Genomic DNA, 13,521 nt, shown 5'->3' on the forward strand with positions numbered 1-13,521 from the left:
AGACTTTAGGACAAGATAAAAGTGGGCTCTGCAACAGATTCAAGAAGCAAACAGTAGAGAAGTGAAGAGGGGGTAAAGACAGAAAGAGGAGAGGATCCACCTCATTGCTTAGACGTATTAAAGTCTTCTAACTGGAAGCTTTTCCTGGCACTAAAGCCATCTGATGCTACTAAGCGTGAGATGGAGCAGGACTCTCCTAAAAAATAAGGAGCGTTCCATGCCACTCTTCACTTTCATAACTATCCTGCTCCTAGACTTTTTATTCCAGACAAGTGAGTTTCAGTCATTTTAATCCATTTTTTCACTCCTTAGGTGGAAGCAGACAAAGAAGTGGAAAGATCAGGAAGTAGACAATATTCTAAGCCATATGTGGAGAAAAGTTTCTTTCTCATGGGCTACAATCCAGTAACTATTTTCTCCAGGCAGCATAGTCCCCCTGTAATTATGTTGCCTAATAAGATTGCTGCAATCCAATAGCAAGGCTTCAGAATCCTGCAGTGTGCATCTTCAGGGCTACACATGTTCTCAGTCACCAATAAAGATACTTTGGGGGAGGACTTTTCTTCTCCTTGTGACAATGTTTTTACCAATGGTTCACAAAGGGCCTGCATAGTAACATGTCTAGGAATGTGAAGCTGTTTAGTTTCTGGCGTAGGCATATTCCCTGTACCTGTCAGCACCACGCAGCCACTGCATGGGTCCAGGAAAAGGCAGAGCTTCCTTTAGGCCCAGATTCAATACATGTTCCCACTTTGAGTACAAATAGCTGCACTTTCCTTTTGCTCAAAGCTAGTAGTAATTTTATATGGGGTTGACTTTAAAGACTATTGGGAAAATTCAATTAGCACAAAAGGTGGCTGCCTACAGCTGGCAAATGAGTAACTCTGGTTTCACAAATGCTGCATTGGCTTCCTGTAGGTTTATGGGTACCATTCAAAATACTGGTTTTAACATACAAGCTTTTTATAGCTTCACTGACAGATATTCTCCATCTCTTTCAAACAGAACTGTATCATTCCATGTGCTCATCTCAGAATGATGCATAAAGCTCCCTCATCCAAGAGACTGGGATGCAGGCCCAGCAATCACCAACTGCGGACCTTCTCTTCAAAACAGCCTCCCTGGAGTTTATAATACCCTAAACTACTCCGTGATTTCTATCTAGAATACTGATATATGAAAACATAAATAATTTGCCAGAAGCAGGAATAGATAAAATGATTTGGGTTAATTTATTTCTGTTTGATTCACAGGAGAGAGAAATAGAAGTTTAACTAGAACTGAATCGAAATCAGCTAAGAGGTAAAATGAAGAAATTGTTCCAGAATCTTTCAAAAATACTTTTTTATAAAACAATATAGGAATAAATCATAGGGCTGGAAGGGACCTTGGAGGTCTTCTAGTCCAACACACTGCCCAAGGCAGTTATCAATCCAATCTCCTGCTCGTTGCAGAATTCACTGCATATTCCATATGGAAGCATTTCCCCATTTGCTCTACTGAAAAGAAACATACAGAAGTCTGCACTGATTTCTGAGAAAGCAGCAGTGCCAGGCTGGCTTAAAAGCCCAGGAAACTCACCTTTCACATGATGGACAATGGTCACTATGTGCTGGGCAAAGAGCTCTGAGGGACTTCGCTGAGACTGGGCTGACTGAATGTGATGGAAAATGGAACGGAACTCTTGTTCCTTTTTATTGCTGTGCACCAAATCACGACATAACTTGCGCTCCTGTGCCAAAATCCCACTTGGGCTGTAAAGACACATGAGAAAGATCATGTATGAATGGTTATAGCTGCCACAGAAGGCCACTTCCAGACTGGAAACCATAGTGATGTAAAATGTGGCACCCTAAAAGTCAAAAGAGATTATGGTATATCCCGCTTTAGAGAATTATTCTTCTGATATTATTTTCTCCAAATCTAGATTCATACTAATATCCTTTTTCTCACTGTAGCCAAGCTTCAAGAAGAGAGGAATGGGAATGGCTTTCATTTCACAGCTCTTGGGGACAAAATGCCAGCCACCAAGCCACAAGCAATGTTTCAATGGGCAGCAAACACTATGTTGCTTTAGTATAAAATGGCAAGTTAAGCAATCATTATGTGAAAAAAGGAACCCTGTGTGTGTGTGTGTGTGTGTGTGTGTGTGTGTGTGTGTGTGTGTGTGTCTATCAGTTCTTCACTAAGATGCTGGATGACAGTCAGAATTGATCTCAATGGAGACTGCTGAATAAGCAGAGGTCCTACAACAAAATATATAAATTTATGTATTTTTTCTTCTCCTTCCCCACTCAACTAATGTGCATGCTACTTTTCAGATTTTCAGGCTGGCAAGCTTTGAGACAGAAATGCTGGGCACCATATACTATCTAAACACAGGTTTATAAAGGGCTTTTGGGCATGCTTAACAAGTAAGATTTGAGGCTTCATTTTCACTGGCAGAGAGAGGAATGGGACCACTAGTTGCATAACTACATCTGGGTTAACCTGGATAAAAATAGCATTAATTAAGGAGAAGGGTTAGGAGAGACCTAATAAGCAGTGCTTCTTTTTTTTATATACATGCATAATTTACCCATAATTACACCAAGAGCGGTTTTGTGCACGAGTCTGGAGTTCTGGGTATGTGAATGTATTAGTACCGCTTTATAAAGCCTCAGTAAGGCCACACCTGGAATACTGCATCCAGTTTTGGTCACATTACAAAAAAGATGTTGAGACTTTGGAAAAAGTGCAAAGAAGAGCAACTAAGATGATTAAAAGCCTGGAGACTAAAACATATGAAAAACGGTTGCAGGATTTGAGTATGGCCAGTCTAGAGAAAAGGACTAGCAGTACATGATAGCAGTATTCCAGTATTTGAGAGGCTGCCACAAAGAGGAGGGGGTCAACTTGTTTTCAAAAGCAGGACAAGAAACAATGGATGCAAACTAATCAAGGAGAGAAGCAGCCTGGAATTAAGGAGAAACTTCCGACAGTGAGGACAATTAACCAGTGGAACAGCTTCCCTCCAGAGGGTTGTTGGTGCTTCATCACTGGAGGTTTTTAAGAAGAGACTGGACAGCCACTTGTCTGAAATGGCATAGGGTCTCCTGCTTGAACAGGAGGTTGGACTAGAAGACCTCCAAGGTCCCTTCCAACTCTATTCCGATTGATTGACAGAGCCAATCTTCTGGCTGCACTGATAACTGTTTGGACGACACCCAGTTCCTATGTGGGTTTTTTATATTTTATGTATTTTATTGTAAGTCGATGAATTAAATATAAATTAAATGCATCAAATAAAAATAGCCACTCTTACGGTGCTTCAGTAAGGATCTTTTTCAGTTTTCACTTTAAATAGAATGTAACCCGAGTCTGTACAACTTTTCCTGGGCTGAGGGTTACATTTTACTTTTGATTGTGTGCTAGTAAAGCCCCCATTTTTTGAGTTAACACTAAATGATAACTTAAAATTATATTTAGTTAATATTGCTTTCTTTACAAAACAATTGGCACCCATATATTTTTAGCAGCAAGAGCAAGTACAGTGCTCTATAAATAGAAAATTGGGCTTATTTTTAAGCGGCTCCTGATTTACCCTTTCTACTGAGAGAATGAGGGAATAGAATAGGCATTCATTTTCCCCAACCCCCCTTTCTCCACAAAGCCAGACATGCCGAATGCCTCACCGAGCAAGATCCTCATCAAAAGAATCCATCCGAAGATTGACTTGGGTTTCACGAGTAATGGAAAAGGAGGATTTGCCAGTGGCCAGGCCTTCCCCCCGCACGCTCGGCTTCTCTCTGCTCTCTGGGGCCTTTCGGGGTGGGGGAGAGGTCGCCATTTTTTCCTGGCCTGCCTTGTAGGTGGTGACTCGGAAATTCTTCTCTGGAACAAACCCTCGGTGCCCAGCTTCTGCTCTTTTGGCCGCCTGCCTCTCGTCTTTCTTGGAGGGCTCAGCATAGGACTCCTCGGCCACCTCTTCTGCTTTCCTCTGCTTTTCCTTGGCTGCTGGTAAATAAACCAGGCCTTCCCATTTGCCTGGCCGATCCTCATCCTGGCTTCTGCTGGAAGCAGGCGCTGTCTTCACAAATTTGGGCTCCTCGTCCTCGTCCTCCTCCAAATTGGATTCCTTCCGTCCTTTGCCCTTAACTTTCTTTTCTGGCTCCTCTGCCTCCTCTTTGCCATAGTGGGCCTCCTTGTGGAACTCGGCCATTTTCTTTTCAAAATCATCTCGAACTTTATAGCGCTTTGGGGACTGATTCCCACGATGCATCTTTTCTGTATCGGCCTTAGAGGTGTAAGGATCTAACTTTGTTTTACCATCCACTAATCCCATCTCAGAAAAGCTTCCCTTCTCTTTCATTTTGTCCTTTTCTACATTCATCAGTTTCTGCTCTTTGTCCTTCCCATTCTCTGCTTTTTGTTCTTCCAGGTACCTATGAGTAAAGAGAGGGAATATTTCAGGCAGTTATTCCTGTAGGATCTAATCAAGCCATCTGGAAAAGACCCTGTCTCGTGATGTGTGGCCCATGTTTAGTTAGCTTCTTTTGCATTGTTTAACACCTGATTAGCAAGTCACAGAACCTGGGAACAAATACCTTAGCAACAGTGATAAAATGGCAATCTTTCTAGAATCTTTTGCCACAGCTAGAAGGCAGAAAATATGTAAAGTATCTTACCTAACCTGCGTATTCATTTACAAACCTGTTTCTGAAGAATTAACCCATCAACATTTTCACTTTGGACTGCTGTGCTTTTAAGTAACACACAATGGAAATAAAAGGCTCAAAAGCTACTTCAAATATTTGAAGGCATGTCTCCTATGGAAGCTATAGACAATTCAAAACACAAATAAAAGCAAAAACGTTAATGGGGAAAATACTTAATTGGCTGGGAGGAAATGAACACTTATCAAGAATGGCAATGTTTAACCAGATCGGATGATTTAATTTGATACCAGTGATTATTGCATCTAGCTCTAAAAACAATTTAATGTTCAATCAGAGGTGGAATTCAAAACAGATCTAGCTGCAAGATTACCACATCAGCTAAAATTAACATCCGTGTATTAATATGGATGTTTCCATAACATAGCTGTTATTTTTAAACCATGAAAATAATGTTTCTGCCCAAGGATGTTCATTGCAACTGCCACTTTCATTATTTAATTTTTACTGGATGTACAAGTTGACTTTTGAACAGTTATCGATACTTGCTAGAAATTAAGCCCATGAATAGATTCCAGAGGATGACAAATACTGTGAGCACTATTTCAAATATCTTGCCAAATGCTTCTGAAAGCATACCAGAAAGGTTCTGCTTCTGAACTATGATTCTAGCAATGTTCTGAAATCTACCTTATTTGCAATAATGGATGATTAAAGACGCAGCACTGTTAAAATGTGCATTTAGAAATTCAATACTATTCTTTCCCTTGTTTTAAAATTGAGGAAACCATCTTCTACAACGTTTATAATACAAAAAAATCCAAAATAATATAATGTCTGCAGATTTCTATTTAAATTGTGACCAATCTCCTCCCACCTGCTCTAAAGACATTCCTACTGTATCCATGTACCCTAGATTTAGTTTAAGCCATTTTAGAACACTCTCAGAAAAGAAAAATCTAAGTTTAAAATATACCTTTAACACGGTAAACTAAGGGAATATACCGGTATTCCTGTTATTCCCTATTATGAACATAAGCCATCAGTCTACTCAAATTTTACTCTGCTTTAGATCACCAAATCTGGTGTTGCCACATAGCAACAAATAAATGATAGCTGTGAAAGCAACCCCTGATGGAGCTCTAATAATATTCCAGCAATGTCTAAAAATCAGCTTTTCCTGCTAACACAAAATTTTCCCCATTGGACAGCAGTGGCCTAATTAATGGCCATATAGCTGCATCGCACAAATGGGCAGGTTAATTCTTCCTAAATTTGCATTGCCCAGAGTTTTATGCCATTTCTCTTCAGGATTTTGTCCTATGGAGCACAAAGCCTTTTCACTCTGATACACATTAAACATTTAAATACTCCAGGAAATCTCAACAAGAATCCTAATGAACTGCCTTCTATTCCTGGTTAAAAATCTGTCCAATTGAAAGAAAATGTGGTTAACTTTCATTAGTATTAGCAGTAGTAAACATCAAGTTATAATTTAGTTTCCACTAGCCACTCTAATCCATAATTTGTACTGGATAAAGCTATGAACTGAGATTTAATCTAAAACAGAAGCTTTAGTGTCGCCAAGGCAGCTGGCCACACAGAAAATACAAACCTGAAGTTTCTTCTATTAGGCCTACCTAACATTAAAGCACAGATGTTTGGTCCATTTCAATTAGTTTGGACAATGCCACAAGTTGGGTTTCACAAAAAGCTTGGATTTTAGGTTTCCTTGGTTCCAGTGTTCATAATTTTCATTACCAACTCCTTCCAAACTCAAGAATTTGCTAGTCCACTCAGGCAAAGACCAAATTCCAATATCAAGCTGGCTTTTTGCTAAACATAGTGTAATAAAACCTCCATTCATGTGGAGAGAACAGGTAATTGGTAAATTTAAAATCAGTTTTACAAGGGAAACTACAGAAACCGAAGCTCAGTCATGCTGGACTGTTTCAGAATCCTGGAAAATGCATGAAAAGGTGAATTCTGGAATGAATCCAAATCAAAACTACATTTAACTTTTCAGGAAGCCATTTTTCACACCATATTGTATGTACGTAATTTGTACATATCAGTAAAATCAGAACGCTAACCACTTGAAGATTTATCTCCCAATTTCTAAAATATATGTAAGGTTATTTTAAAATATTTGTAAATATTAATTTTAAGTAAGACTTTGAATCTGAAATGTGACATTACTGATATTCAATTAATTTTTAATCAAAAAACGCCTCCAGCTATTTATGTGACTAATAATATAGGTAGACCTTGACTTATACCACAATTGAGACCAGAATTTCTATTGTTAGGTGAGTCTTGCCTGATTTTACAACTTCTGACATGGTTGTTTGCAAATCATGCCGTTATTAAGTAAATCTGCCTTTTGCCCCCTTGACTTTGCGTGTCAGAAGCCAAGTGATAAGGTCCCAAATAATGATCATATGACCTTTACTTACACACACACACACACACACACACACCAGGATTCTGCAACCATTGGTAGATACATGCCAGTTGCCAAGTTACCAATTTTGATCATGTGACCATATGGGGGATCCTGCAACAGTCATAAGAAATGTGAGGATCTGTTGTAAATCACGGCCATTGTTATTTCGGACAGCCACTAAACTAATAATTCTAAGTTGAGGGTTACCTGTTTTTAAAACTACCCAAGTAAAATATGCATTCAGGATGTGGAATAGTTTCCCAAAATACCTCTTTTATTTCTCCTAATTTAATTTAGTTACTTTTTCATGAAATGGACTGAGATCCAAACTAAGCCTGGTTTAGGTACAGCTTATTAAAATAATATAAAGTGCTCTTCATTATGATTTAAATCTCATATAGCAGCACATTTAGTCTGGATCCAATTCCATGCAAACAGTATCCAAGAGCAACTTATTTATTCTATAGCCACATTGAAGAAAGGCAATCATTCCATTAACCTACATTATTTTTAGCAGCTAAACTATGCATCCAGCTTCCAACCCAAATAGGAACAATTAATCAATTCCATGAATTAAGACCACTTGCCTCTTAGAAAAGGCTGCCCCTATTTCCTCCTTCTGAGATGCCCCATAAATGGAGCTGATTGTTGTGGGGCTTTTGCATACTGGGCTCTTCCTGGTTGGGCTCAGGCTGGCTAAACCATGCTCAAACTGATGTGAGCCTGCCTGAAAGGAACTGCCGCTCTGCAGAGCTGAGCCCAGCTGGGAAGGATTGGAAGATGTTGGACTGGGCTTCTGAAGTGGGCTTGGCCTGGGCGATCGGCGCCTGACTACGACTGATTGGAGAGGGCTCTTTAGCGCTGGGCTACGCTCTTTGGGACTCAACTCTGTCAGGGCAGAGGCCCTTGAGGCTGCGCTGGTGCCATAGGTTCCCACATCTTGCCAGGGTTTTGACCCCTCTGAAGACTTGACATCCTGGGTAGTTCCTCCTGAGAAGGGCTGTTCCTTGGAGTCATCCCCTTGGTTGTCCCCAGCACCTTGGGACCCTCGAACCTCCTTAGAAGACTTCTTTTCCTTTAACGACCAACGTTTGGAGGACTCAGCTCTGCTATGATTAGAAGATGACCGAGATGATGAAGACCTTCTTGAACGATCAGATGATGATTTGTCAGAGTTTCGAGAATGACTTCGGGATCTTGGAGAAGGAGATCTCCTCTTTGGTGACCGAGAACGTGAACGCCCCCTTCGAGGGCTGTATGTTTGGCGATAGTTTTGCCAATTAGACCTGTAATTTCCATAACCACCTCGATTATATTGGCCCCACGGGTAGAATCCTCTATTCCTTCCACGGAAGTAATAGGGTCTCCGATAGCCTCTGTTATGACCTCGAAAATCCCGGTTCTGGTATATTCGTTGATGGTTCCTCTCCCTGTTATGAGAGGGAGAATATGATCTTGAACGGGACCTAGAACTGAGGAGAAAAAAGGTATTTGGTAAATATACATAATACTTTTCAATGTAATTCAAAAAACCTATTCTTCCTTGCTTGACAGGATAAAGATTCCCTTTCTAGAATTTCTCAAAATAATCCTCTTTACTAAAAAGCTAACATTTGGAATTTACCAGCTAGAAGAAAAAATTGGTTATTGCATTGCTTTGATTTTCCTACAAAAACATTACTAAAATACACAGATACTGAGAATAGAAATAGAAATAGGAGCTGGAAGGGACCTTGGAGGTCTTCTAGTCCAGCCCCCTGCTCAAGCAGGAGACCCTATACCATCTCAGACAAGTGACAAGTCCTCACTGTCAGGAAGTTTCTCCTCAATTCCAGATTGCTTCTCTCTTTGATCAATTTCCAATCACTGTTTCTTGTCCTGCCCTCTGGTGCTTTGGTGAATAACCTGACTCCCTCTTCTTTGTAGCAGCTCCTCAAATACTGGAATACTGCTATCCCTTTTAAAAATCAACTACAATGCATTTATTTTTGTTAGGAGTAAGCAAGAATGATTATATAAAGGAGTTTGGCCCTAGGAAAGAGGAAGGGATGGGAAAGAATCTCAAGATAACCCTGTCTTGATTCACTCTTGAGAAGGCAGAGGGTAACTCTGTCAGGGTCTCAAGATTCTGTTGTTACAACCTATAGGATAATTCCAGTAATTTTTGTGGTGCCTCTTTCCTGACCTAGTCTACCTCAAAAGACTATCAGTCTTCTAAAACTCCTGTTGAGAACAATCCTGGCATGGATTGGATGAAACCTGTAAATTAAAACCTGAAAACAGAGAAATCACATATAAAAAATGAGCAGAACTGAGTTTGAACTTTATCACGCTAGTAAAAAAAAGTTGAAACCTACTATAAAGCCACTGTCTTTTAAACCACAGCTATAGAAGATGATATCTATGTTAAATTATATAGGAAAATCAAATAACACTGGAGATGTATTTTGTAACATGTGTAATGTTTTGAGCAAGTCTGTTTGATTTTGCTGAAAAAAGTGTAGGTAATATCACCTTAGAAAGTCAAAGGCCAAGACTATGATTAGGAAAACCCAGATCCTGACTTTGAAACATATATATTCAGCCTAACATACCTTGCAGCATTGCTATAAGGGTGTAGGTCAACATAAAAAGTCACTGCTGTCTAGCAGCACAATACACTTTCCTCCCTGATAAAAATAAGAAAGAGACCAATTTACCTGGGATACTGTCTCATTCGCAAACAGTTTCAGGAACAGAAGAAAGAAGAAGCAGACACACAGCCTAGTGCACGCAGTGAAAGCAAGCCAATTAACGGTAGTTCTAAAAGAACTAATCAACCCACACAAGAGCCGGTCCCCAAGCGGTTAGGTTAACAATTATTGAGGACCAGTTGCCTGGAGGCTGTTCACAAAAAATCATTTTCAAAGACATGGAATGAAACCCAAGTTCTACAACAGTAAAGAGGGTTTTGTTTGATCTAAAAAAATCAACAATGAGATTTAAAACCACATGGGCTCAGATCACTCCACAAAGTTAGGGGAAATGAAAAGAGAGGCAAATGACTGACTCATACCATGAACTAAACAGACTGTCAAGTTGAAGAAAATAAAAACTCTCCAGAGAGAGACACAAATACAATCCAGCCAATTTTCCCAACCGAGTCACTGAAAGCAAACAGCTGCTACAGCTTTTTCCTCTGCCAAAGGATTATGATCTGCAGCCACTATCCTGAAGAAATGAATCCTACCTCTGAGAGATTGCTAAATTTTTCCCAAATGATTTGTACATGCCAGCTTTTTCCATTTTGCTTCTTTAATCAAATAATTCACAAAACAAAAATTTCTCCAATAGGTTTTCACTTCCAGAGACATTTTGCACAAGGAATCTGTTTCCATTTGCTTTTCTGAATATTGCTTAGACAGATGTTCCTAGTGATTTTGCCCTCTGGAAGAAAAGCCCTTCAGTTTCACTGCGTGATACAGTTGCCTTTCCCACGCATTTCTAATTATTAACAATTACTTGTGTCTGTAGCCTAACAAAACACAGAATATTTTCAATTATTTAAACGTTTAATTAAATATAACAGGAAGTCAAGAAAAAGAAATCTGTTCGGAGACTAAGTGGTTTCTGAAAAGCAGAGCAACCCCATAAACAGACAAGGCATGTCCCTAAGCAGCTATCTGGGATTATCTGAACAACTATTCTTTTTTACATAAGAGTCCAAGCTTCAATATGGAATCAGAAAAGCACATAGAAAATTATCTCTTGCTTTTGGGAATTTAGTTACCAGCAACACCACAATATTCAGATCAGGAAACTGAAATCACTAGTTTTCTATCTGTATTAAACTCTTTTCTGCTTGCAGGGTCCTAAAAAGTAAAAACTTGAAGATTTTGAAGGGAAATCAGTTAAAACATTTGCACATACTGCAGCTACTCTTTGCTCTTGAACAGGGGAAAGGGTCTGACCATAAAACCTCATTTTATCTGTCAATTTACAGAACAGGAAACGTTTTCTTATAATTTATAGCATTCCTCAACAACAAAAGAACAAGAAAAGCAAATACTTGCCAGTGACCAAAAATTATCTCCCAAAAGAATCCTTTCCCAACATGGAAAGTACAAGTTTTAATGAAGCTTTCTTTTCATGAACGATCAAGAATCATTTTGATAGAATTATTGAAATACAACTTCTGACATGCAGTTGTAACATAATAGACATTCTTTTCATATGAGGATCTGAAGGTGAAGCATTTGTTGGTAAAAATCTGACAACCCCAGAGACAACCCCAAAATACTGACCTGAGCCTTCGTTTCCTTGAGCGTGAAACTGATCTAGACCGAGACCGAGACTTTGAGAAAGACCGAGACCGAGACCGAGACCCAGATCTTGAGCGAGAAGAACGGGACCCAGATTTTGATTTATTTGTTTTTGACATCTCTTATAAATCCTTTCACTTTAATCTGTCAACAGAGAAAATTTAACCAACATCAATGGCTGTCCCTCTGTAATAAGGGAAATGTGTTTACTGAATAATTTCTGAAAATGGAAAAGGACAACAGTAGGATCACACAAGCTTTAAGAATTCTCTTAACAAAGTGTCAAGCCCATTACTTTTTTATGTCTAGCAAATAATTACATTTGTCAGATCCCCAAATCTTTACTACAAGCTGTAATAGACAAACTGTAACCTGTTCTTCCACACTTAACAAAGAACTAGAGCTTAGGAAGAGATGTTGACTCTGAAGAAAATTGGTGGTAGCAAATCAAGTTATATACATATCACAATCAAGCAGCCACAAGGGATTTCTTCTGTAGCCAAAATAAACCAGGAATCTATCCAAGTGTTTCAGGGTTGCATATGTTGGTTACAGTATCTTGTCAACTTACAATATCTTTGAAGAATTACATTTACAGGAAAATGGCTTTGCTAAAAGTCATCTCATACCAGTGTGTGCTCGTCTAGTTCTTACTTCTCTTGTGTAAGAACTCTATTTAGATGAGCACAAACACACTGCAGCAACCGTGGACAGCAGAAAAAGGAAACAGATCATCTATATAACATCCTCCAACAAAAACACTGGGCTTGGTTTAGGATCATCAAGTTTTCCAGTTGAAACTACGGTTAAATCTGCCCATGTGTTGGGAAATTAAAGATTTTTCATCATGTCTTCTGACTGCTAGTTGATATTCATGGATGCTTTCTGGATTTTCTCCTTTTGGAGAAAGGAGTTCCAGGAAAAAAACACATTTGAGTTAAGTTGGTAATGACTGGGGGCCTCTAAGTTGTAGCCTTAATGCCTCTTCAACTCAAGCTGTCTTGAAGAAGCTGGTCACAGGATACTGGTTTCAAATACCAGTATCTTTGTTAAATTCCTAAATAATTTGTCAGGATGAGTTTACCTTCTGTAAAGTTTCTTTTTTGGTATCTTCCAGTCAGTCATGACTCCTGGCAACTGCCTGGAATTTTCTTGGGAAGATTTCAGAAATGGTTTGCAATTGCATGATTTGTAATGCTGAGAGTGACTGGCCCAAGGTCACCCAGCTGTCTTTGTGCTAGGGCGGGACTAGAATTCAGTTTTCTGATTTCTATTCTGGTGTCTTAACCTCTATGCGAAGTTGGGTCCTATGTAAACCATTACAAATGAATTAAAAGTATTTTAGTGAATACTACAATAATAGTCCTGACTGGGTTCAAACTCTCAATTATTGAAGCTTTATCTCTTGGGAAAAAAAACCCTCAAAATGACAGAATTAAGAAGAATTACTATTACAGCCTATTGGGAAAGCATTAATATACCTTTTTAAAAGTAAAATTGTGTTATAATTACACTGAGGATCCTATTGGGTTTTCAAATCAAATCAGTTTATTACAGCTATAAGGAGATACAATAAATTAATCTGTACATATATCTACAGGTAGTTCTTAATTTATGACCACAATTGGGACTGGAATCTCAGTCATTGAACAATGTGGCCATTAAGTGAACTGTCATGTCACTGATTCTCTTGTGACAACAATCCCAGCACTCCCAGTTGCCATGATTAAGTGAGAATCACAGGTTGTTAAGCAGAGTCCCAGGTAAGGAGCAGGGCAGGAATATGTGTGTATGCCCCAGGGCTTGGAAAACAGCAGGAGCCTCATTTCCTAAATCGCACACACCTTCTTCCAAATCACATTTCTGAATGAAGCATAAAGCAGCAGGACTGAAAAACGAAAGACCATTCAGGTGTATTTATTTTCAATGGATTTAAAAATGTCCAGAGTCAGAGGATTCCTTCCTAGGTTCCTAATAGTGATAGAACACACACAACTTCTGAAGGCAAGCTGTTCCACTAATTAGTGTTCTCACTGTTAGGAAATTTCTCCTTAATTCTAGGTTGATTCTCTCTTTGTTAAGTTTCCATCCATTATTTCTTGTCTTGTTTTCAGGTGCC

The 13,521-nt window shown here is 39.1% G+C and overlaps 1 protein-coding gene across 4 annotated transcripts in view; it reads right to left on the bottom strand.

The window, feature by feature from the left end:
• The window catches only part of THRAP3 (thyroid hormone receptor associated protein 3), a 31,098-nt gene that overhangs the window by 8,850 nt on the left and 8,727 nt on the right, over positions 1-13,521 (bottom strand). For 3 of the 4 annotated variants that reach the window (XM_039327618.1, XM_039327598.1, XM_039327608.1), the window contains exons 3-6: positions 11,385-11,546; positions 7,689-8,573; positions 3,675-4,424; positions 1,582-1,754 (exon numbers count right to left, since the gene is read on the bottom strand). In XM_039327618.1, the coding sequence (XP_039183552.1) occupies positions 1,582-1,754; positions 3,675-4,424; positions 7,689-8,573; positions 11,385-11,521 (1,945 nt within the window). In that variant the 5' untranslated portion in view covers positions 11,522-11,546. The remainder of the gene's footprint in view (positions 1-1,581; positions 1,755-3,674; positions 4,425-7,688; positions 8,574-11,384; positions 11,547-13,521) is intronic. The other variant, XM_039327625.1, reaches the window with a different exon arrangement.

Source organism: Crotalus tigris, unplaced genomic scaffold (assembly GCF_016545835.1).
Source record: "Crotalus tigris isolate CLP2741 ecotype Arizona unplaced genomic scaffold, ASM1654583v1 scf7180000017614.5298720, whole genome shotgun sequence".
NCBI classification, from domain to species: domain Eukaryota; kingdom Metazoa; phylum Chordata; class Lepidosauria; order Squamata; family Viperidae; genus Crotalus; species Crotalus tigris.